General features: G+C 37.2%; 1 protein-coding gene across 2 annotated transcripts in view; it reads left to right on the top strand.

Annotated features, from left to right (window-relative positions):
* Positions 1 to 26766, top strand: part of LOC126857628 (platelet endothelial cell adhesion molecule-like) — a 121244-nt gene that overhangs the window by 87603 nt on the left and 6875 nt on the right. For both annotated transcript variants that reach the window (XM_050607265.1, XM_050607263.1), the window contains one exon: positions 23506 to 23704. In XM_050607265.1, coding sequence (XP_050463222.1) covers positions 23506 to 23704 — 199 coding nt within the window. The remainder of the gene's footprint in view (positions 1 to 23505; positions 23705 to 26766) is intronic.

The raw sequence follows: 26766 nt of genomic DNA, 5'->3' as shown, positions 1-26766 counted from the left end.
CTAAAGTGATAACGGAAAAGGATTTGCCGCGCAGTCCGTCCTTCATTTCCACTACGGCTTCGCTAGCCGCGGCACTCTCTACAAACACACCGGCCCACTTTCCCGCATGGCTTCGGCATAATGAAATGCATCGCTCTTTGAGGGTTTAATCCGATGCAGATTAAAACCCCGGTCCCGCCGTGAAACAAATTGCAGCGCAACGCCGCCGCAGAAGGAGGCAAGGGCGTCGGAGCTAATTCGACGCAAGGCTCACAGCTTTTGTACTGGGAAATGGAACGGAGACGTCTACGATGGGAATAATTCGAAACTCGCCGAGACTGCACTTTTCATCCTCCACGGAGAATGTCGAGTCTTGCTCAGTGTTAAATCTTATCACGGGTATATTTATTTTTAATATCAACCAATATATAATAGTTTCTATCCGCAACAATGCATTTTTTTACACGTGATTTATTTACAAATTATATTTGCACGCGAGGGATATTAATATTACATGGGCACATTAAAAATGATTGAAACGTTTTGCGCGTAGTCTCTCATCATCGTCCATTTTATTTTGTAGCGTGCGACAGCAGAAAAAAGAAAATGAGCGGTTATCTACCCTTAACCTTCCACCCGGCTATCAACTTCTTTCTCCCCTGCTCCCGCGGTATCATACTCCTTCCTTTTATCTTCCTATCTTGCGTCGGCGTTGCTCTTTCCCTTTCTCGCACACACACACACACACATAGTGGCTCATTCATTAAGTCTGGAGAACGTCCTTCGCAATCTCTATAGGTTCGTCAGTAGATGTGTACACGACGTGCCGTTTGTTCTCCCCTGAAACTCGAGATGTCCTCCTCGGATAACATGGCGAGAGACCATGATGGCTAGCACACACAAATATATATGGAGCTCGCGCGCACTCACGACACGAAGCGATAGAGTCACCGACTTGAAAGATAATGAAAGCTTATACCCGCGATCTACGCCTGCGAACGAGACGAACGATTGTAAGCCTTGACCCGGCGTGAAAAGCTTTTTCTCGCTCTTTTTTTCTTTGTGAGAGACAGCATCTCTTATCTTCAAGTGGCATTGGATTAGAGGACTGACACGCAAAAAGCTATCCGAATCTGAGATTGGCGTTATTTTATTCTGTCAGTCGACGATTACTTATTCACTCACGCTCTTTTTCATTCTCGTGCAATAATAATTGAAATGTTCGAAGAGATAACAAGTCATATTAATAAAAAAGAAGCAAGAGCGAAGTGAATACAATAATTTTTGAATTCTTTAGAATTCGATTTTACACAGGCTATTCCAGATCTATGGAATTTTTTTTTCTTTTTTTTATCTAAAGATTCTTTAATTTAAACTTTGAATGAAAATGGAACGAATTCTACAGCACGTATATGTAAATCATAATCTGAATGCACTCGTGAATCAGATGGTAGACAAAACTAATTTTAACAAAGATATTGCACATAGCAGTACGTTATGTAGTTGGTTGTAACATTGTATTCTTGTAATATACAACAAACTGAGCAAAAGTAAATGTCATCATATTATATTTTGAACCATAGAATAAGGTCCCCAACTGAGTTAACTGTATTTTTACGAAAATATCTGTTTTTGCAGACAGTAGATGTCTCTTTTATGCAGTATTTTCATTCAGCTTTTGCCGCAAGCTTTCACAGAAAATAGTGAATACATTTTACAGTACAAGAAAATATTTTAGAAGTTTTACTTACATTTTACGAGACATTTCTCAATAAATAAAGACATCTTATTTTATTTATATATCTATTAGAAATAAATATAAAAAATGGATAAAATTATCATAAGAATGTGTATCGTAAACTGCGAAAGATTTTTCTGAATATTTTCAAAATGATGTATTATATTTCTATTGTAAATCGAGAGAGGCTTCTGAAATTCCGAAACTATGATTCGCAGTACTAAATTGTATCGATTATTCAAAAAGATAGTTAAAGAATTTTAATTAAAAAAATTATTATTAATATATTATTATTATTAAAAATAAATACTGTTGCATCAGTTTAATTTTATTAATGGCATAGAACCCTTAAAGAGTAAAGCATGATATCTCCGTTTAGTTGAGTTAAATTTATTACAAAATTTGAGGATATTAAAGCAAATCACAAATTTGTATGATTCTATTGTAACTAGAGACTGTTGTATGAAATTCCTGTTTAGAAACAATTACAGAATATATTATATGTCCCCATTTTAATGTAGTTCTAGTGCAGTTAACTATTTTGATAAACAGTCCTATAAATTTTATTACAATTGTAATATTATATCAGCAATAGAATAGAATATTTTAATGAAATGTGTTCTGCAATTTATTAACATGAGATTTATGACCTGCTTACTGACCAATTAATATTTTGCAAATGTCTCTACAGCAACGGCTGTGCGTAACATAGATATTATGCAAAAGTTATTAACGCAAGCTACGAAATACATAACGGAAATTAGATATTCAATGAACAATAAATTGTATGATCAATATATATCGTAAATATTGACGAACGGCATTGGCCGGGATTTAAATTCTATATAAATAATATTTTCATGCAAATGAGAATTTTGTACAGTCTTATAATTGCAATCAATATAACCGACACGTACGTATTTTCTTTTTTTTTTGCGGATTTGGTTTGTAAAAAATACGCGACAAATTACAGAAAAAAATTTAAAAGAGACGAAAAGAGATTTTATAAATTGATGAAATGGCATGATGAAATAATCAAATCCCAACTGTATGATTTTCCTAGTTAGCAATACACATGTGATGATTGTACTGGGAATTATAAACTTTATTTGATTATACTAACAATGGGAGAAACATTGTTAATTTTTGTTCGCGTTTTTACAATTAAGGCAAAACAGAAGAATATATATATTATTAACAAGAAAAATTGTTATTTAATGATTGATTAAAAATTTTCATTACTTAAATTTCAGTAGATTTTCTTTCTTTTTCTTTCTCTCTTTATATATTTTAAATTATATGTCTTATTTCATATATTATTTACGAGAAAAAAATCAAATATTGTTTTTTCTATCACAGCTTATCACACTAATATGACAGATGGAAATAAATTTGTTTTAATTGAAGAATTTTGATAGAAATGTAAAAGTGCGTGTATTAATTCGTAATAAATAATTCGTAATAAATAATTTATTTTCGCTATGTAGATGTGCATCGCGTGTACGTATTTCAAATAAATTAACATGTATGCAACGGACCACATAATTCATGCCTTTTGAGTCTTATGTCACTAAAACAATGCAAACAATTGTCAACTTCTACAGCGCGCACAAATACAATAAAATTAAATGCGTTACAATTATTAATGGTCAGCGAATACGGGCAAGGTAGTCAAACAAAACCACCAAACAGATTAAAAACAAGGAAAAATAAAAGATGGTAAACATCGTGCGCTTCAAACAGATGTTTCCTGTTACTATGCATAGAAAGCGGTTAAATATCTTCTGTTTTCTACCCATAAAAAGCTTTTTATATGATCGAAGATAAAGCAGCTTCGCCTCTTCATATATGTGTATACACGTATGTGTGAAAAAGATATGAAAACATTAATAAAAAATTCAGAAATATTATATTTTTTCGGCACGTTTGCACATTACGTACGTGCTTAGTTCTATCCAATTCTATGCGAAGGCACCATTCAAGTAGCATTAAGTTGTATCTCAAATGCACACGCGATCGTGATAGACGATCAATAACAAATGCAGCATTAAATTTTTCCAGACGTTTCCCGTCACGCAATCAGCCATGTGACCCAGATACTTTTATATACGAAGCGAGAGAATTCAACAAGGGCAGATAGTTGAATGTTCCCGATTTACACGGCTTAAAGGGTATTCGTACATAAGTTTGTCGGGCGTCGTCCTTTGTATATCATCGCGCGACGTTCGGTTCATCGACTTCCCTAAGCCGTGCTTCTCCCCGAGCGATGACAGGAGCTTGTTGACCGTGTTGATCGATAGAATCACAATCAGCTGATCTCGTATTCAACGTTCGCGAGCCCACCGTTAAGCGCGTTACGGGAATACGCATAGTGAATACGCACGCGTACGTATAGTCATCACGCGCGCATTAGCGCGCACGCCGTGTACTGTGCGCACGCTGATAGGGAGGGGGGAAGGGGTGATCGCTCTACACCCCGGTGTCAAATAGCTATTACAATTCACACGCAGTTATATGTACCGCTGAATTAAGCTCCGAGTCCTGCTAATTGTGGTTAAGTTTAATTCGCACGGGCGTGCGTCCCTTCCTCCCTCCCCCCCCCCTTCCCCTGATGTGACGGAGAATAGCGAGCGGCTTCCCGTTTGACGCGCGCCGCTCTACCTGCCAGTGCCGCTTTGCGCTGTGGCGTTTGCAGCCGCCGTTGTGTATCCGACGTATAACCGCTCTATATCATTGTAGGGATACACACTGTAAATGTGTACGCGCGTATAATTTCACGTCCGTCGATACCAGCGGATTATCGGCCAATAACACCGAGGAAAATCGTATCTAGCTTCCTGCGGTTGCCCCCGAGGCTTCAGCTTCGTCGACTTTCATTAAGCGATCGCAATGAGGGTAGAGAGAGAGAGAGAGAGAGAGAGAGGAGATAAAATGAGATTACCGGGAATTAGAGGCAAATAATAAGAGAGAGAACGGACGTGAGAAAGAGAAGAAGCGGGGCCACTTAACATCATCGATAAACAAGCGGGGGGAGGTAGGGGGGACTCCCGACGTTACATCGCCACGATCGCCGTCGTCGTAATGGAACGAATAAATGTACACGGAACCCATTGTTTTCCATCCAGAAAGATCCTTTCGAAGAGACATCGAGACTGGATGTCTCTCGGGCTTGTCTCTTGTCTATATAATGATTTCTCCCCTAAAACTACCAACTAGCCGTCCGCTCTGCTCTTCGTCGCTTCGCCAATTCCTGTCTCTCTCTCTCTCTCTCTCTCTCTTTCACATTGTCCTTTATTCCCTGACGCGTTTCCGGCGTTCGCTTGTGTTTCGCGCACGTTTCGCTCCCTTTCAATCCCTCATTTCCATCCGCTCGTCCACCCTCTTTCTCTCTGTTCGTGTTTCCGCGTTCACTTCGTTACTCGTCAACCCCATGACCGAACTTCAGACCTGCGCGGTCTAATAAAGCTGGTGTATAGTATGCGTATACTTGACACGCACACATCAATGCATATAGACACACGGATACACGACACACATTGTCGCGAACCGCCAGTTTCGTTTTGCCGATAGTGCACGATAGCGGAGCGCGCGCGTGAGATGCTTGTCCACTTTACTGAAAGGAACTGTGCTCTCTACAACCGGCGGTAAATTGAAGCTGATACCGCGCAGTCGATTCAAACGGCTGACGAGTTTATCGGGAAGCTTAACTGGTCGCTGGATACTGACTTTAACCTAAATGCGCCGGATGTACAGTTAGAGACAAACGACTAATGCCAGTCTCTGTCGTCTGAGCCCCGAGCATAACATCCACGAAGATTTAAGCGAGATAGTTGGCTATATAAAATAAAATTAATCTATATAAATTAAAATTAATAAGTTGCCTCTATAAAATAAAATTAATCAGTAATTAACCGATTGATTATGAGCTAGTTTCTGAAACATTGTGAAAGCAATTGAAAAATTTAAATCTATTATAACATACTCGACTGTACCGCACATACGAACTGTCATTCAAAATTAGTATCCATTTAACGCGTAATGAGTCTCCATGCTGTTGCAATTTTTAAAAATTTATCAGCAATCTTCGTGCAAACAAAGAATTGGTGATGAAGTACGTCTATAGATTACGTATTATAGGAAGGTCACGATAACGCGGATAAAAATTCAGATTAATGTACACTCGGGAAATTTGCTCCGGCGGTAATATATTTATGCGGCGGATTTTTAACTGCCGCATAAATCTTTCCGCTGCTTTCGCGTTAAAAAGTCCAAAGAAAGTCGAGAAAGTCGTCAGAATTACATCGAACATTCGAGCTCACTTGAAATAGCGCGAACTTATCCAAACTTATAAGGCGAGGATTCAAAAACTGTCACGTTGCACATCTGACAGTCTTTCGTATATAAAGCGTTCATTGTTACACGAAGAAAGTGTTTCGACAGTTGCGAATATGCATTCTGCCGTTATCGTCAACGAACCTAAGGCGTACACGGATGTCTGAACGACGAGCTAAGATAATATTTCGCGAAGTTTAATTTCGGCAAAGATTTTCGGCCCGTGTGTAACTTTCCAAGACGCTGGAGAGGTCACTACCTCGCACATTTCCCAAGCTCAGCAGAAACATGCTAAATTTACTGTGAGTTGCAGACGGCGAACTAATACCCACTCTCGCGTCGTCCTCGGCGTAATGTAATCCTACCGGTTTATCCTTTGCTTAAGGAAACTTGCAGCTGGTGTCCCGCATTTTCAAAACACGATGCGGACTCTTCTTTAATTTTCCTTTGGATAATAAATTATTTCCTCGCTAATGAGTTTTATATACGGGAGATACGTCATGTATCTTGTTAGTTACACAGGATGTCTACTTTCTGGAAAAACATGGAATTCTCAGGGCATTAAAAAAAAAAAATTCTCTTTTTAATAATTTTGTTCTTATATTATAAACATTCTGCAATCCGCCAATAAGTCAAATTGTAAATTATATGTTTAAAATATATTATAAATATATATATCCACACATCTTTATTTATATATATCTAATATCTTAATGAAATATTAAAAATGCATATTTTTATTTTTATTTTTAGTGACAAAAAATGAAAATGTTATGTAAGTTAAAAATGAGTGAAAAGCATTAGAAAACGCTTATAATAAAAAAAAAAATTATTTTAGAAAATTGCATCAAAAATCTTTAAAATATTCTTTTTATTTGAAATTTTGAACAAAATATCTGGAAGATCAGAAAATTTTCAGAGAATTTTTTTGCGAGGTTAGACATTCTGTTGTTACTGACTTTTTAGTCCAATTTCGCCGTATCATCTACGTTTTCTCTCTCTCTCTCTCTCTCTCTCTCTCTCTTTCTTTCTTTTTTTGACATATTTTAAAATTATTAAAAATTGTCCGACTATTTTGCCAGTGTCAGAGATGACAATTGTTAGTAAGATACATGAATACACACATCAAGTTGACAGTAACGTCGCAGTAACAGCAGATTGTCTCTGTCCCGTTACAACACACTGGTCATTATACTATTGCATGTAATGCATGCAAATTACATTATAGTCATCATGTTGCTGCAGTTAGTCGATCAACTTTACCGCAATTCAGTTTTGTGTGCTGTGTCTCTTTCGTAACTTTTATATAAACGCTTTTAAAAGTTTGCTGACACAACGGATTAAAATGCATCTGTTAACAACATTATCGCTTTACCATGTATATCTTTTCCATTAACGAAAGGATTATATGACTAATGAACAGAGATTAATTTAAAAAAAATATTCTATAATATAGCGAAATTGTTGTAATCAAGAGTGTGTTATCGACATACGTTTGACATATAACTTACCAATTAAAAGTAATAATAATAGTAACGTTTCAATAAATTTTGCGCGAATTGTCCGCAGAGCAAATATACTGAAATAGCCTTCTTCGCGCTCGAGTAATAGTGATTGGCACAATAATTAATTTTGCTGCTCCTCTACGCAACAAAAAATAAATAGACGCAGATTTTTTTCGAAAGCTTGTAAAGACGCAACGGCATATAGAAATTAGATTGCAGTGCGCCAGCAATCGAGTATCAGATGGGACTAGCAACAATTCGTATACGGCAAAGGCAGCATTAATTACCTCCATAAATCAAAACGTTAATGCACGGGCGCGCGGCTAATTGCGCGAAAGACCATGCCAGTGTAACACGCTGGGCCCCCCGGACTGGTTCCGAGGAATCTCAGATTCACGCGACATTCACGGAGGAATGACAGCGTATCTCACTGTCGCGCCACGCGTGCATCTGCCGACCCGTCCGAAATTAATTTATCATGTCTCGAAAGGGAGGGAGGAGGAGGCTTTTACATTTACGTATTATATATTGCGTACAGTTCTTGCCTTTGAAACAATTTTATTTTTAGTCTCTTCGCGATGCAATATTTCCCTCGCGCCACAATCAAGGGGCAATCGAATATCGAATGAACAGACGATGAACAATGACGAAGGAGATTTTCAATGCGGGAGTATGAGTTGAAGGCGGAATGCGCGCAATAGGCAAAGAGCAGCTTTTGTCTCGCAGTGTCTACCGTAAACCGACGATCTTATTGCGAAAGCTGTGGCGGCTTTGAAGTCAGCTCACGAGAGACAAGGAAAAGAAATAGAGCTGAGAGGAGGAGGGCTACGACTATCACGCGGTGACGCAGGACGAAAAATAGGAAAAAAGAAGTAAAAGGCGAGCAGAGCGCGGACTCTCTCTTCTCTCCCTCTTTCTGGGCTTAACGCGAGGTAGCGCGCGACAAAGGAGGAGACGGGGATGAGAGACAAGAGCCCCCTAGAGGGTTCAATCGTCGTGAAGCATAAAGCACCGACGGCACACATCGACGAAAAAGATAGAACGTCGCTTAAGCGTCGTCGTGACCAATGGCCTGGAATGCCTTCTTTTCCGGTATCGGGCCAACGATGCGCTACACGTCATAGCCGTATTACACGTACTCATAATTTTTCGAGGAAGACGGAAAGCGGATCACGATAGAGTGATGGGGTGGAGAAGGGGGTGGCACGGATCGAGATACCGACGAAGGAAGAAGAAACAGGAAGGGCCGCGTTGCTGTTGCCCTCCCTCCCTTTCCATAGGAACTCGTTATATCGACTAGATCGATCTTACCGTTTCCCTCGCATCGTCGTAATGTCACGAACGTATATCGGCTACGTAACATCTGCGCGACTATTCCTTCTAGGTCACACGCTAAATCGCGACATGGTCACGTACAGAAATATATTCGGCATCAAGTCCCGATGACGCGACTTGTCCTCCGTTTTTATTGTTTTAATATAAGTTCAGACTTGTTTCCAATACAGTGCGCGCCTTGTTACGTAATTTCGAGAAAAAGACGCAATAAATCACATTCCGAAAGTTACATAAGATATATATATATATAAAATTGTACACGGAATAATATTATCACCTAATGTTTAACATTAATTATACAGACGTCGAATAAAGAGCGAGTAGTTGCATGACGATCAATAGCTGTGCGCGCTTTATTATCGTAATATTCGTTTCTATATCATTAGTTTTATGGACGTGTCCTCGATCCCGCCTTGGTCTCGAGCTATTAACCTCCACCTTTATCGGTATCTGTCCGCTCTTCAGATCGACCTCCCGCCGTCGCCGGCACAGGGGCTGCGCTCATAGGTCACCGGTTAATACTTTACGAACGCCTGCCGCCTAGAGGGGAAAAGGATTCTGGCTGAAGAAAGTAGGTTACGCCGTCGACGCGATGACAGTCCCGCCGAATGATTCGCGAGCGACAGTTGGGGCATATCCCGGAGATGATGCACGAGAGTAACGCTCGCATACCACGGTATATCTATGACTGAGCGATAATACTCGCGGTGCGGCGAATGTCTCTGCCTGAAAGGACGACGACCACTGACACTCGGATCGATGAGCACACACCGGAAAACAGAATGGATAATCACACCTACGTGAATAAAGTCTCGCGAGATTTCTCTGACATAAAGAAAAAAAAAATCTTTCCGATATTAGGAAGATTGAGTAAAATTTTTTTTTATTCAGTCTCTATCAAAAATTGCAACGCTTTGTTGCTTTCCAATTATCATTGACAATTGAGAATTTTTTTATTCTTTCATTTAACTTGTTAATAATTCTAATAAATTTTTCCTATCGCGGGTTAAAACAAATTTTATACATGATAAACATTTTATAATACTTTTGTAGAAAGTAATATAAATGCAATTTTTTTTTTTAAATCTCCATCTACGAATTATATTCAAATATTTCGTAGGCGTACGAAATATTGGCGTACAAAGCTGCACATGATCGGTACCTTACTCCATTCCGATTCACCGTGCACCTATCGCGCGCGCGAACGACAAAACCATATTTTAAGAGAGCACACGGAAAGTGGGCTCATGGTATAAAACGATCGAACTACTCCATACAGATCCGCATTTCGCAATCAGCCTCGGTTTCTGTCTCGGCCAATCGGCCAGAAGAGAGACGCTCGACACAGTTCGTTCCCATAAAGTTTAATCGCCGTTATTTCGCGGAGGATATGTATCGCGCCTCTCTCCGGCCATTCGTATACGCTCGGGCCCAGATAGTAGCTCGTGAGCTAGACACTTTTAAATATCCCGTCCAACACGTCCCCGGATATATAGGATTTTCCGCGATCGCGGTATAGATCGCGTTGACCATAGCCCGGAGGGGCGAAGTTCGCGAAATCCGTGGGGCTATAAATTTCACGGCGGCACATGACGTCGGTGGGCGCCGGCGTCGCGTCGGGGCGCCATCGATACGAAAATTAATCGAACATCCGAGAATTGAAAGTAAACGACTTCTGGGTGGTAGCGGATCATAAATAGAACGGCGGAATGCATTAATAACCGCGGACGCGCGCACGTTTTCCTCCTCGCGCGTATATACGCGGACCCAATAGTAATGGCGCGATGATCGTTTGTCCATTGGAGTGACATCTCCGTTTTTATTGCCGCTTTATATCTCCCGCCGTATTATAGGTCGCAAGATTTTCTTCGTATTCCGCAGCGAAGGAAAAAAAATTAAGCTATACGACGTTGTCTCGTAGCCAATGATTTATTGACGCTCGAAAATGAAAAAGAGTGTGTTTATTACTACATTACAAAATAGTTCTCTTTCAACCGTGTCCACATAATTCGATATTTACACGCTACCTTAATCGTTTATAAATAACATAAATGCACCGCAGAAAATGTTCATTATATACATCGATTTAATTTTATTCCTCGACCTGAAAAATTCCGTACAACTGCATGTCTCAAATTACGTACTATTTGTCACTACTTTTGGCGTTGTATAACAGTCTTCTTCATTTTATAAATGATGTCGTATAACGCGAAAGCTCTGTGACATATGTTGGGAGACATATTTACTGAAACGAATCCCATTCGGGCTATTTACTCGACGACTCTTAACAGAAACTACCAGAGGACTAAGTTGTTCTTACAAATGTTGCGAATGCGATTTGTACAAAGAGACAAATCGCGTGCAACATGCACCGGCTCTTCTTAGATGCAATTTATATCACTTAAAACGCTAACTTCTATGATATATCAATTTAAAGATAAATTTGATGAAATTTTAGATATAAACTTTATATAGGATTATAACGTCACGTAAGCTATAATATGCAAATTGATACTCAATTAATTAATGTGAGTTATAAATCAAATTTCTCGGATTATTTAATATTAATTATTTAATGTGCATTATTTAATATTAATGTATGTTACATGTACAATTTTTTAGTTATATAAAGTTATATTTGACAGAATTTTAATTTACATTTAACAAAATATGTATAAGCTTGAACATTTTAAAGCTACGAAAAGCGCAGAGGTAATGGTTTCCATTACATTTTCATTAAGGAAAATTCGACTTTGAAAGATCTAAAGCAGTTGTCGTTAAAATATGTATTTAGACTTTTTCATTTGCCTTCCCAATGTAGATTCTTTAATAGGTCAATCTAGTCAAGTTTCGAGTCAATCTACTATTTAAGAAAATTTAAAGGATGATAGCTGACGCAATTTGTCGAATTCAATATTATATATCTCAATAATTAATTTCTGAATTAAATTTTTATTTAAATACAAAGCAAAGTTTGCTTGGAAATGATTAAAGAACAAAACATTGTCTGTAAAATATTATTCATATAAACTCTCTAATTCTCATTTGCTTGTGACTTAATAAATATCGATTTCTCGATATTATGAAATGTAGATATTTCTAATTTAACGTGCCTTTTGTTATTTCTAACTGAAATGCAACATTAATAATCTCTGTTCTTTATACATGTGCTTATAATAATTTATTTGTTGATTAATTGAAAACTTGATAAAGAATTGTGCTAATGGCTATGTGCTAATGGCGCCGTATCTGATTATAGGCATTATTCATGAGAATATTAATATTATATTTATCAAATTAAAATTTAATGTTAATATTAAAATATAAACTTTAATGATAACTCAAAAAATATAATTTTTCATGTTTCTTCCAATCTTTCTTTTAGTCTGTCACATTTTCCTTGTATTTTTTTAACATGAGACGCATAAAGCGACATTAAATCTTTTAGCTTCACACGTACAATACTGTAATGCGAGTAAGCAGCTGCTTGATCAAAGTATACCGAAGATGTTACGCTACAAACTCGAGTTTGAAACTACTTCGTTAAGTATTAACGCGACCGTAAATTAGTATATCGTACACACCCTCACATATCGCTGTAATCTCTGTGCTGTTGAGAAACTGATTTTAAGACCCGGTATTTTCGAGCCATGCGCACACATTTTGCCAATATTACTTTCGAATGCTCATACTTGTGCATATCAAGCGACCATTTGACGGATTGTGCACTTAAGGTTTTTACGCGCCCACCTGCCCCTGAAGTGCCATCAGAAAATGCGAATCGCGTACCTTACGGATCGCACGGCGGAGCGTAACCTGACAGGGGATCAAGGTGAGGAGTTCGTTTTCGACCACCGCCGCGAGAAAGGATCTCTACTCCCCTTGATTCCTCCCTACGAATTCTAACGTACTTCTTCTTCGCACTTGAGATATATCTTCCCAGATTCGAGACTCGCGCAATCACGCTGGAGTATCTTGATTCGCATAAATCTTCCGTAACTCGCAACGGATACGAAAGAGAGCGGGAGAGGAAAAGAGAGGCTCTTCCCTCGTGACAAGTACACGCGTAATAGGAGAAAGCTTTACGGGGTGGTTCTGCTGGATCCGGTGTGAGGTACGAACTGAACAGCGCCCATGAATTCAAAACAGATTGGAATACCCCGAGTCTCTCTATCACCGCGGCTATCGCAATTATACGCACTGACATTCGCATATTCTCTTTATTGCTGTATGACGTAACGCGACGCGGACCGATTATACCTCACGTCTGGCAAAAATCATGTTTTATTGCTGTAAAAAAGAAGATTGACTACTCGTCATGGATACGTCGTTGTAATATTGAAACGCAAATTTTACGACACGGGGTACACGCGATAAAGGAGATCGTTCGAATAGCAACAAGGAAGTTGCAGCCGAGGAATTTACAAAGGTTTCCCTTTGATGATCATTTCGGAATCCGAAAGCGAATGCATTGAATGATAAAATTTTTAGGTATACTCGACGGGACTGACTCTTGCGTTCAAATACACGAACATACGAATAACTCTAAAAGAATTTGTGATATCCACGAAATTCTCTTTTACATTTTTATACTTTATGTAAAGATCTAAAAAATGTATATATTAATGAAATAAATATAAGCGCATTAAATATTTTCCTTAAAATGAAAAAAAAAACATCTAAAATTAAAACTTTAACATGCCACAAAAGGCGCATCTAATTTCATATATAATTTCTGTTTATTAAATATTATAATTTCTGTTTAAATAATACAATATTATTATATTATAATTTCTATTTAAATAGTACAATTTCTGTTTATTAAATATTATTCAATAAATATAGCCATTCACTTGCTAGCTCTCATGATTTGCACAAGGCAATCTTGATCATCTAGAATAAGCGAAAACTAGGTAATCATGAGGACGAACGTTTCGTCTTAATCGAAATTTACTAGTGCGAACTATAGTTGGTTATAGAAGCAGCTGTGTTACTAAGACTCGAAATCGTATACCGGGATCACCGCTAACCGCAAACTAAATCCTTTGAGGGATCAAAAGGATCTTATCCTTCGAGTTGTTGACCTTTGTGACACGATATGCTCCTGCTATTGGCTACGGTGTCAGTAACTTGGGCGTCGCGTAAGTAATCAACAGCGACGCGCATAATGCCCCTTGTTACGGATTAGTACGCCCGATAGCACTGCGTATATAACTGTCTTGAATGCCAGTGATCATTTGGATGCAGCATTCGCTTTAGAAACAGAATATACACGTAGAGTAAATTGCACCTGTCCACTGTAAATGCAATGTTATATCTAATTATGAAGAAAATGAGAGGAAAGCTCCCTTTTTTCTATTTTTATGGATATTTATAGTATATTAATTCTTTATGAGAATTTAAGAACTTGAATTAACATATATGTTGATGAAATTAATTAAACAATTAGTATTTTACTCTATCTGCAAAAACGGAATGTCATTCTGAAAAGTTTTACATAAAATTCGTAAAAATTGCGCGATATTAAGAATGATTATTCGATAATCATCTAATAGAATATAATCTCAGGCACAGATCAAGAGAAATTTTGCTAGATTCTGAGCTCTCATTAAAGTCTCAGTGCAAATGACAGGCGGCCGACAAAAGGAAGATTACGAGGCGTTATAAATCACTCTTAGTAAGATGTATATTCGCCTGAACGAGGATACGGGCTATGGATTCCTGCTCAAATCCGTTAGTCTTCCGTACTCGTACGGCACTCTTACGTAGCGCAATTTTCGCGAAAAAAGGAGGTAGGGAAGAGGAGAGAGCTCTCGAGTGGCTCGCAACTCGGAAACGAGGAGTGCCAGACACTCTGGCCGACCCGAAAGCACATACTTCCCTCTCTTCCTTCTTCTATCCTTTCGCTTGCTATACACCCGGCTCTTTACAGTTGCTTCCTGTACACTCGCATATATAATTCCCGCAGCTTTCGTTACACAACCGCTGTTAGTATTCTCACCTCGTATAAGATCGAGGCTCTTACGATTCGGCGGCATAACATCGCGTCGTTCCTTCGCATATTCTACCAACACTTAGGTGCTTTGTACATATTGCTTTACAATATATATTTAGAGCTTTTTGTCTCAATTATTTTGACAATAATTATCTTTTCATATATATGTATTAATAAATATATTAATAAATTATATTTTTATTGTGCGAGGAAAAGTTTTAATTAAAGTTAAAATTTACTCTGTTTTTTATTTCTTGAATTTAATTCGTCGAAAGTCTTTATTTTTCAATTTTATTATATAATTTCATCATTACTAATTTCTCGAAATTGTAGCAATCGCCATTTTCTTGTTTGATATATGGTATCTGTTGTTGAAAGGACACATTCGGCGGGTCTCGGGCACTCTGTATACTCTATTAAATTGCATGAACAAGCAGAGTCTGAAGGGCGGATATTACCACGAATATACGATAATATCGCGCTCGTAGTATCTTAGAGGTTTATCACGGTTTCTATTTTTGTCTTTTGAATTTTATTTTACACATTTTTCATTGTATTAAGAAATGTCAAGTGAGATTCCATCATACTCTATTACCATCACTACTTATTCTCTTCTTAGAAGATAATCCGGATTAAAGTTAAAAACTCGTGATCCGGAGACAGTACGATGCTTGGTCATAAGAGTAAGTGTTTCCTGAGAAATTCCGTTAATTAGTAAAGTAAGTTTAGGCACGTGAAAGTAAGAGAATTTCTCTCAATTCGCAATTAAAATTTAATTTATTCTATAATGTAATCCACACTTTACATGCGCATACATTATTGTACATGTATATCTTTCTTTATCCATTCATTATCAAAGTGCAACAAAACGTAAAACTGTGTCGGATTAAAATCGTTTTATATGCGAGGTGAAAGCTCGATGAGATAAGAAAACGATGTGTCAATCGCGCATGATTCTTCGTCTCGCGATTGAAGCACGACGACGCATCTGTTAACTGAAAGCGGCAACTGTCATTGCAGAATCATCGATCAGAGTATACAAGAGGGACGCGACGTCGGAGAGAAACTGCAAACGTTTGCCCTGGACGTTCGGCCTGTTTCGAATGGCACCCCGTGTGGCAATGCGCGTTCCGAGCTCATATTCGCCGTGATTTATCGTATTCGCGTGTGCAACCGCATGTAGGCGCGTCACTCCGCGCGCTCGGTGGATCAGATCTGTCCCATAGATCATGGAGAACCGAACGTATGTATGCGCGCAACGAATAACACGGAAGTGAAATAAAACAGAAAGGCTCACTAGCTCTCCCTGAATGACTAAAAAAAAGAGCCATCGAAACGGAGAAAAACGAAGATTCATTCTCGTCAGTTGACGCACGGCTAAAAACGAACCGTAACGCGTTGTTGAAGTTAATGCACTAGTATGGATGATATTTCCATTCTCTCTCTCTCTCTCTCTCTCTCTCTCTCTCTCTCTTTTCCTCTGACACGTTTTTTTTTGTATTTCAATTCTAAGGGGTCGGTAATACAAAGTTTTATAACACTAAGCCTAACAAAGAATACATTACATTTGCGAAAGTTAGTACAAAGTTTTACGAAAGTAAAATAAAGAAAACTTTCCCTGAATCACATTCGTACAACTAAAGTACGAAGAATGGTGACTTTTTTCTTTCAACGTTGAGGTAATAACGTTTTTATTGTTATAAAGACGTGAAAGAAAATTAATATATAATCAAATTAAATCTCGATGTTGCAAATAATGAATAATTCAATGATGCAACATAAATTTTCAAATTCACTTTCCAATAGATTTTGCTTTAGCAAAATTCTAACTAAAAAAAGTTTTAGTCAAAATATCTCATGTGAAAATTAAGAAATTTTTTTACGACAAAGTCCATTGAAATTTTTCATGTTTTTAAAAAGATTTTGCAGTCGAGATGATACGTGCATCTTCGAAAACACTTGAAATATTTGTACGCAGTATGAAATTAGCTTCGTAAAGTGTAAAAAAATGTTATGTAAATTTTAAGATTGGAGGAAAAGCAATGCTTGCAAGATTCGAAACTTGGAAAATTGAGCTGTCAAAATGCAAACATGAAATGTATAAATGTATGCAACGAAAATATATGTTTATATATCCATAAACATTTATTTTACATAAGTATACGAATTTAATTTTTAATATGTTATCTGTAAGCACCGACATCAACTACAAGCTTTGCTTTTATTATATGCCACCTATATATGAATGACAACATCAATCATGTGCTCTATTATGAATAATTATTACATACCCGTATTATGTGTTATTTCAGCCGTACCATTGTGTCGATCAAATTATGTAATGCATTAACTTATCAGTTATTGCAGCTATTACATTAAAACAAAATAAACGCATCCTATAATGTAAACGTGACCTGCACTTTGCTTTTCACGGATTAAAAGTACATCAGATAATACAAAAAAGCAATATAAAGCGAATACGTTGGTGAAAACGTATATTGGGAGAAAACTAATGTTACAGCCTCCGTAGACGGTCGATTGATTCGCAAAGTATGCTCGAGTAAACTCTAGCAAGGGAGGAAGAAGATTTCTCTCGAGCCGATCGTCGACGTTCGAGTTGTGCCTTTTGATTTCTCTTCTCTGCCGGAAAAGCACGATTTCTTTTTATTTCCGTTCTGTGGAGATGGCTCTTTCTTTCCTCTTCCGATATCGTCAGCATCCTCCTTAAGCATCGCATTGATAGCAATAACGAGCGCGGACAAACCATGCGATAGTAGTAGTATCTCTTTTCGCCGGTTTCTTTTATATCCTTAAACTGTTCTTCTTCTGTCATATCGCATGCAATGTCCTTAGTCTAATTCAATCGCGTATTTGGGGGGGGAGCAGGAAGCAGATGGAGCTTGGATTTGCGCAACTCGCTCGTTACGGACGGGCTACAGTCCAGACACGTCCGCCTATCCTCTGCCGTAGACACAAGCAAGCTTGTGTAAAAGGATACCTAGGGAATCCTTTATAAGATCGATTCGGCTTTCGAGCATTGGCTTTTGGCTTCTTTTTCCCGCCGCACGTTTCGCCGCACGAGCGTCGTTTCATTCGAGTCGCCTCCAACGATCCTTCCTCCTTTCTGTCTCTCCCGTTTGGTTAACTCGATATCATCCCCTGCAGCTCGAGCACTTACGCCAGCGATAAACGACGCTTAAATACCGGTTGAAGATCCTCGGGGCAATATAGAATTTCGCTGGAGGAAGGATTTTGCTATAGTCGCTAAAGAAGACCGTTGTCGGAGGGGGAGGGGGGGGGAAGAAGGGGGATCGGGGATGTCGAGGGCAACTACTAGGAGAAATTGGACTGCTCGCGGTATCCATGGCTCCTTACACGTGCACGGATGCATGCATACACATATATCCGCACGTTTCTAGATACGTGCAGCAGCTATCCGCGCCATCATCGCGGTCAGAATTTGCATGCATACTGGGCCAAGATTTTTCCAAGGAACTTATCGGGTATCTATCGCCTCTTACGGAAAGGAAAGAGATAGCTGCTCTGATGCACGAAAATTTGCTAGATGGCAAGCTTGGAGATCACTTTGAAATTTCCGCAGAAACGCATGGCAGCACTTTGGCGTCTACTCGTGGTCGTAAAGATAGACAGATGCGCTCGTCACTTACTTTTTTTTATACAGCAATTTTCCAGTAAGAGCATTTTTATATGTTTCTTTGCAACCATAATTTAAAATGATTAATACATCGTATAAACTACATTACGATAAAAATAATATTGAAATATCCTCTTAAAACCTCCTCTGCTACGAATTATTTATTGATAACGTAAATTTTTTAAAGCAATGATTATACCGATTATATCTCCAATATCTTTTTTTTAATCCGTTTATTATATAGATTCTGGATTTTTATATTTATTTCATATTTTATATTTATATTTATTTTTAAATTTATTAACGAGAAATTAAAGCAATATTATTATTAATAGATGACGGTGTTTTATATATTGAAAATCCAGAATCTATAAAAAGCACGAGTTATTAATACCTCGAAGTACAGCACAGAATGATTTCAAGGAATGCCATTCAAAGAATGCCGCTAATTAGAACGAATAGGAGATACAAAAGATCGCGGACTATTGTTGCGGAAAAGAAAAAGGAAGTAGCACTGGCAAAAGAGAGACTCCCGTAATAATATCCCATTTCGAGACGACGCTAAAGCCACGGCGTAAATGAGTCAACCTACTACCTACGAGACCAAGCCCGGTCGGGGGTTATATTTCATAAGTGAGGGTTGCACCGAAAACCGCGCGACACTTCAAAGGTGCCGCGGGAGAGAAGGCTTGAGGTCTGCATAAAATAACCGAGGTCAAAAGTATCTCGTTTCTCGCGTTACGCGACGGCACGCCCGTCCGCATAAATTCGAGGGCCAAACTGTCATTGCAAAGGTTTTCGCATGGCTACGCTCTTAGGTGCAATGCACACTCCGAATTGCAAGCAGTAACATTTCGAGGCCCGCGGCACGAGATCTGTATGTGTCGTACGTATATACCGGTTGTTGTAGTGCGCGGCTCACCCAGGATGTGCTTGTCCATCATGGGGTTAGTGCGTAAACAAACATGCAGCGTAATGCATTACGGCGGTGATGCAGCTCACGTAGCGATGGTGGCGGTAGTTTCACCGATAAATGCATTTCGATATATTAGTCTTGGGTTTTATCATTAATGAGGCTCCGTAAACCGTATCTCGCGTTCGCTGACAATGTCTTTCCACGATGACACGACTGTCATCGTCGTCTCATTATTTCGAAAATATTTCCCATCATTTTTGCAAATTCCTCTCCGATACCTATCGGAATATTTCTGGGTGTAACTTTTGAACATGAAAATTTTTTTACGGTTTTCTCTAATTAAAACTGTATGCGGAAGATTTAATCTGTATCCCTCTTTTTTTCGTTCATCCGATAGAGTTATTTGCAGGTGCTTTTTGCGATTCGCATGGAATATCTTATAATTAATTCGTGATTGAAATACAAGGAAAAGTTTAATAACAGGCTGCTAGCGGATCAAATAATTTTATTTGAAGTAATTTTTTATAAAAATTTCATTTGTGTCTCGTACACAGAGGACGTTTTTATCTATTTTCGCGTTACTTCAGTCCCCATGGTCGTATTTTTTCTCGATACCAATCGGATTCCACGTTCGCGATATCAATCGAATATATTGGTTTTCAGATATACGCGCGCATCGATTCAACAAGTACTGTACGTGCAATTAAATGTACATTACTGCGAGATTTCATATCTCGTTCGCATTCGTGTGCACAACTCTGTAATGGCTTGCTGTGCAGCAGCATTTCTGGCAATCTGCGTCTTGAATAGCGAAGAAAGAAAGAATTCCATTTTCAGATGACGAATAATGAAATTAGAAAATGCAGGCTGTTCCGCAAAAAGCATAAATCAACAGTGTAATAGTATTTTCTCTTTCTCTCTTTCTTTTTTTATTTTTTGTCTCTCTTTCTCTCTCGTTTTAACATGTGAAAATAATGTTTTCTTTGCCTGGGAATTAAAAAGCGTGATCTAATTTAGAAAATAATATTAAAAATTAAAAATGATTTTAATCTGAGGATTGTAAGTAAATAAGAATAAATAAAAAAAAATCTAATTTCAAGTAAATTTTATTTAAACAGAACTATAATAATCATCTCTCAGGATTTTCATATGTCTCAACTTTTGCTTATCTACATACAATGAAAAAAAAAAAAAAAAAAATTTTGTAATATTATAAAAAATTATTACGATAGATTAGCTGAAAAATTTAAATTAATCTTTAAAAGTTCTTTTTTGGACAAGGAAAATGCGTGATTTATACCATCTCTAACTTGACAACTTTTAATGTAGTACCGTAAATTGTTCTCTTAAATTAGAAATAATTTTAGATATATCTGCTTTAATCCGGTTTCGAATTTCTCGCTGTATTACTTAACTTGGATAACACATGGCGTTACATCTATCTTAACCTTTGTAGGCTTTGTGGGAGAATGCGGGAATTCTAGAGAATGCGGTAGAGCATGCGAAGCAAACATTGTTAGCGTTTCTACCTCTTCTGTGCATGAAATAACTTCCACATTTTCTAAACGCTCATAAATAATATTTTGCAGTATTTAGGTATTTTAAATATTTTTTTCTAATGTAGTTGTGAAAAAAAATTTGTTGCTGTAAAACATATTTTTGACATATTTATTATAATTGCGATAAATGTTTATTACATAGTAAGTTTGTTATTGATTGTGTAAGAAACTTATAAAATTAGAAATAAAATGGAAAAAATATCGATAAATAAATATGACAAAATTATAAAATAACTATTTAAGTCATTTAACTTTAAGTTTTTTAATGCATTTTTAATTTATACTTATCCAGTACTAAAAATTAGAAGTTTCTCTGAAAACAAAAGCAATAAAATTTTGATCGATAAAAAATCAACTTTGAGTTCGCTAAAGAATATTGGAAGAAGGCTTATAAGCAAACCGTGAAACTTTTAGCAAAAATAGACAATTAAAAGATCGAAAAGAAAGTTTTGCAAGATCTTTACAAACTTATCAAAGGCTTTGTTTGTCGAATCATGTACTTTGATTGAGGAACAAATTATTTGGTTTGCATTTTTTATGAAAAATTAAACTTTTTTCTTTTCCAAAATATAATGCTGCGAAAATTTAATAAATATTACATTGCATAAATACATCATTATACATCAAAATTTTTTTCGCAACATAATATTGGAGCAAATTTTTTTTTCTTTGACAAGACTAGCAACATTTAATCTCATAATAGAAAATTTCACGATCCGTTAGGCAAACTCAAGCAATTTTTTTAATATTCCATTGCCTAGGATACGAAAGTGTGCTCGTGGGAAAAGAAATATAGCCTTCCTTTGGACGCTTACAAAGAAAATCCCAGGCGCTTAAATATGACGTAGCGACCGTTTTCTCATAATCTGTATTCAACCGCTGTAATCACTTTCGCTCACTTCTTTCCGAGATTGAATTTCACGGGTAGCTGTTTAAAAAGCGGAATTTATATTCGGCTGGGCGCCTGCGTCTTACTGCGTCAGGGGATAAGCATCAATGCTACTTGATCATTAATCATTGATCGAGATTCTTTTTTGCCGAATCGCCGTATATCACACTAGATTGCGCGAATTGTATAATTTTTCAATCGAGAAAAAAATGTGAAATCAGTAAATGCTCTTATGTGTGACACTCACATGTTTCTGCTGATATTATTTATTGAAGCTAACATTAAGCTTTCATAATGTATAAATTATTATAAATTTTATTATTAATTAATTTATTGGATTATATTATATTTTGATATAAGCAAAAATTCTCCGATGAGAATATAAAAGTATATATGTGTATATATATTTGGCAGAAAAGTAAATATTTTATATTTATTTATATTTAATTATTTGAACTAATAACAGTACAATTAAATTTTTATTTTTTAAGATACGATAAGGCAAAAAAAAAATTGCCTTTGAAATAATTCGGAGCTCAGAGTGTACAGATTATTGAATCATAATATGTAATATAAAACTGTAGTGGCTTCACTATAAAGTACTTTCATTATAGTTCTTTTCTGTTTGGCTTCATTTGATTGGCCACGATCAGAAATTACTCTCTAAGGTTTAATTTCACTGCTGATTGTTATTTGAGAAGATTATGTTGCGTTTCTTTCGTAATTGTTTTAGATGTCTTTGCACTTGTAAGTATTCTTACAATTAATTTTTATAGGATGTACCAATAATAGGTTCACCATGTAAACGTGAGCTATTTTATTTTTTTCTTTATTTACGTATAACTTCAAATAATATCTAAGAATAATAATAATAATAAATTAATATATGTATCACAAAATGAAAAATTTGCTGTAGCACATATCTTAGATAAACATTTGCTTTTTTATATTGATTCAAATTTGCAATTAATATAAAATAAATCAAGAAGAAAGAGAGAAATTACATCTCGCAAAATTTGTACATATCAAAGATACGATAAGTAAAAATTTTTTTTATCTATTGTCTACGTTGAAAATTTGGCTAAACTTTTTACAAATCACTCTACCGTACAATTCACCCGAATAACTCACTTTCGACGCCATCATGATTCCCGGAACGATAATGATCCATTAAGAAAGCCGGAACTCTGTCATTCCGGCCAATACTTTCTGCTCGTTGCCGTCGCGGCTCGATGAATACCGATCTCGTCGCAAAAAAAAAAAAGGAAAAAGGACAGAGAGGGGAAAAAAAAGGAGAGACATTAATCGGGAGAATACGGCGCCAGAAACGCGAGTCGACTCTTCTAACTTTCCATCGAACTGGAAACCCTCGTCTTTATACTTGGCGCGGGACATCGTTGAGTGCGCGGGATGACGAAAGAGAACTGGGTGTCTGGTAGGGCGGCGAGTATTCGCCTCCCAATTCCGGATGAACGGATTTCGTTGAAAGCAGATTTACATTTCTCCGGCTCTCTCCACGACTCTCTCCCACCCTCTCGCTTTTCCCGCGACATTTTCTTCATACAGTGTTCTAACGATGGACTCGCGCTTGATTTGTTGCAGCTGGAGGCGACTGCGAGGCAACACCGGACGAAAGACGAGGACGAGGCACAATGGAGCGAGATCAGTCTCCTCCTTCAGCCGTTTCATTACACGAACGGCCAATTGACTCTACGTTGCACCGCACAGATACCAGGCATCTACTCGACGATGAGCGAACTCCAGCTCGGCACGGGACTACGCGAGCCCGTGCCCGAAAGAGGTGACTATAAAAATTTTATTTCTATGCCCTGTAGTATCCTATAAATCGTCGGTCGTGGATTTTTGCGCCTCATAAATTCCTTCTTCGGATCTCACAACTCGTTGGCGAATTTTTCACGAATTTTCCCCATATAACGTATACTGTTACATTTGATTCGATCATTCGAGTCGAATGACGTCGTTTAGTGATAATTATGTTGAATTGGAAAAAAATGGAGAATATTCTTTGCTTTCAGTTTATGATTTAACACATTTCTCTAAATTACTATTTAATGATTTTATATTTATACGCTATTTATACGCTTCTCTTCATCTATTTTGAATGATAATTGAGTTTAGTTCCCAACGCGAATATATTCGAGGAGAGAAATACCCAAGGTCAACGTAAATTAAATCAATTCTGATTAAGTTAGCTCAAGTTAAATTATGTTCGATTAAAATCAGATCAGATTTCTCGCTTTCCGATATCGTCATATGCTATCGTCTCTTCAGCGGATTAGTACAATATCCTTCTCTTGGCGTATCGATAATTCAAACAAATTCAGTAGCGAAAAGATCTCCGGGAGAGAAATAGAGAAAGTGATAAACAGTAAAATAATTTTTTTTTTAAATATCACGAGATTATTTGTGATGCTCATCTATATTTTTTTATGACTTTGCGACCAACGTCAACACACGCGCTGCGAGTAATAGTCGCGCGCGCGTTCAGGCTACCCGAGCCAGGATTAGTCGGTCGGTCGCACGGACTAATAAATTTCGAGAGCGGGGTCCACCCACTTGAAATCGGTAAGGAAGCCTCCGGTGCATGCTGCGCTCGCTTCCTGCACGCGACGTCGACGAGATTTAATTGAGCGGCCACGGATATAACCGACGCTTCCATTACCCTTCCGCTTGACCGACCTGTCCTTTCGCCCTTTGCCCGCCGCATCCCCCCAACGTTCCAACTTTCATCGTCGCGTGTACGTGCTAGTACAGTCACTTGGTGCATCGATGACGTCTGCCCGTTTCTCTCGTGGATGTTGCATAGATGCGAAATAATTCACGAGAGTTTTGCTCGGAAATACAGATTAAAGTTGCGAATCTACTTGAGAATTCTCTAAAAGCGAGTTGCTCGCGATACAAGAACAATCTCAATCTATATCTCCCAAGCATTTAATTTTTTTTTATGAAAATTAATATTCGTTCTAGAAAGATATATTTTGTATTGAATTAAATTTTCTGAAAAATTTGCAATTAAATTATATATCAATATAATACTGCACATTACTCGCCTGTTTTATAATATATTACTTTTTTATTATTTAATTTTTTTACAAGAAATAGATAAGAATTATTGCTCAATGATATATCATTAAAAATTTTAATTTTTACTACACATGGCGCCCAGAAAATAATAATTTATAATCTTTCATTATAAAATTGGCTGACGCGCAATTGCTACATTTAATCTATTAATTTCTTTGTGTTCGTGTGTAATAGTCAATCTCATTTCGACAAGTTCAATTTTGTTACAATCGCGCACTATTAATCCTGCAGCAGAGATCGGGAGCTAGTTTAAAACCTAGCTTTGAAGTTGTAACAGTATGTGTCAATAGATTACATTGATGCAACTAGCAGTGTCCCCGTTGGCAATCCCAATTTTATGATCGCATTCGTACCCTGCGGAATCGAAAAGTATCGTCTGCCGATAATCTATATCCTGGTGTTTTGAATCTGGCTCTCCATGGATTCTGTTCAAAATACGGGTGATCGGATACTTCCGCTCGCTCGACAGTCGGGAAAATATCCAGTGGGTTTTTGCGTATTGTGCAATTCGTCCGGGGAAAATACGATGAACGTATAAACATTGTTATACACTTTTTTGTCTCTTTTATATCTTGCTATGATACGGTATCCCCCTGTTTTCCAGAAAAGCCACACGTTATACATGAGTTTTATTGTTTGCTATTATGTATCATATTGCGTACGGTTTTTTGGTTAATAAATACCATATTCCATTTTTCAATGTTGCACAATCCAACAGTAAATTGTTATCACTACAATCTGCCACAATATTCAAGCTCCCCTTTTACGTTGCTTCGAATGTCTCTTTTTTTTTTTTTTTAATTATTTTAACCGAAATAGTTAAGTTTTTTTTTGTGAGATCTTATTTAAAAATATGACGCAATATATATTTTATACGGCAAGGTAAAAAGTATACAAATTAACAGTTTTCGAAACAAGAATATTCAAAAATATTTTAAATGATTAATTTAAAAGAAATTATTATAAGAAACGTTAGCTAGTATTAAAAAAAATATTAAAGAGAATTTCAACATCATAGTGCTCGCTGAAACCATAGATGAAAGTACGAGAAAACACTATATAGAAATTTTAAAAATCTTTACATTTGCGGATATTAACTTTTATCCCAGGAAGATATAGAATATATTTGCGCTTATATTATAATGCGAGGGATGTTGCCGTACATTTTTTAGTGATTTTCTTCTGCTGACGTGAGCTGAACTTTAATATGTGAAACGGGTAGCGAAGTAGATGGTTGGCAGGTGTTGTCGCGAGGACCGTCGCGAAGAATCTTCATGAATTCGTCGACGTAGTTAACGCTTTGGAAAACTTCTTATCACGATATTGAGGATGATACTGGCGAGCGCATGATACGCAGCGCGCGTGTGCCGCTTTAATACGTCAAGCTGATATACTCGCGTTATTTCGATATAGCCAATCAACTATGCAGTGGTAAACCAGAGTTATTCCGAGATAGGTAATCAACTATGCTGCGGTGAACCGAAATATCACACATAATATGAAGCTAAAGTACAGCGTAACAGATATTACAGATATCCATTGTTAACAGTATAATACGCGTATGTCGCCTTGCAAATTATAGTATTTTTTATTTCTTATTGATTTTCGCACGTTCACTTGGAGAGGCTAACTCTGATGAATTCTGTCGGCGATATCAATAAAATATTTCGATATATAATCTTTCGGGTAATCCCTTTCAAGTGCATGCATACGTGCATTTTGCGAAAATAAAGGAAAGTTATTTGTTCGCGAAACAAA

This window comes from Cataglyphis hispanica, chromosome 22 (assembly GCF_021464435.1).
Source record: "Cataglyphis hispanica isolate Lineage 1 chromosome 22, ULB_Chis1_1.0, whole genome shotgun sequence".
Lineage (NCBI taxonomy): Eukaryota > Metazoa > Arthropoda > Insecta > Hymenoptera > Formicidae > Cataglyphis > Cataglyphis hispanica.
Note: the sequence above shows the minus strand (reverse complement) of the source record. Positions and strands in the feature narration are given on the sequence as shown.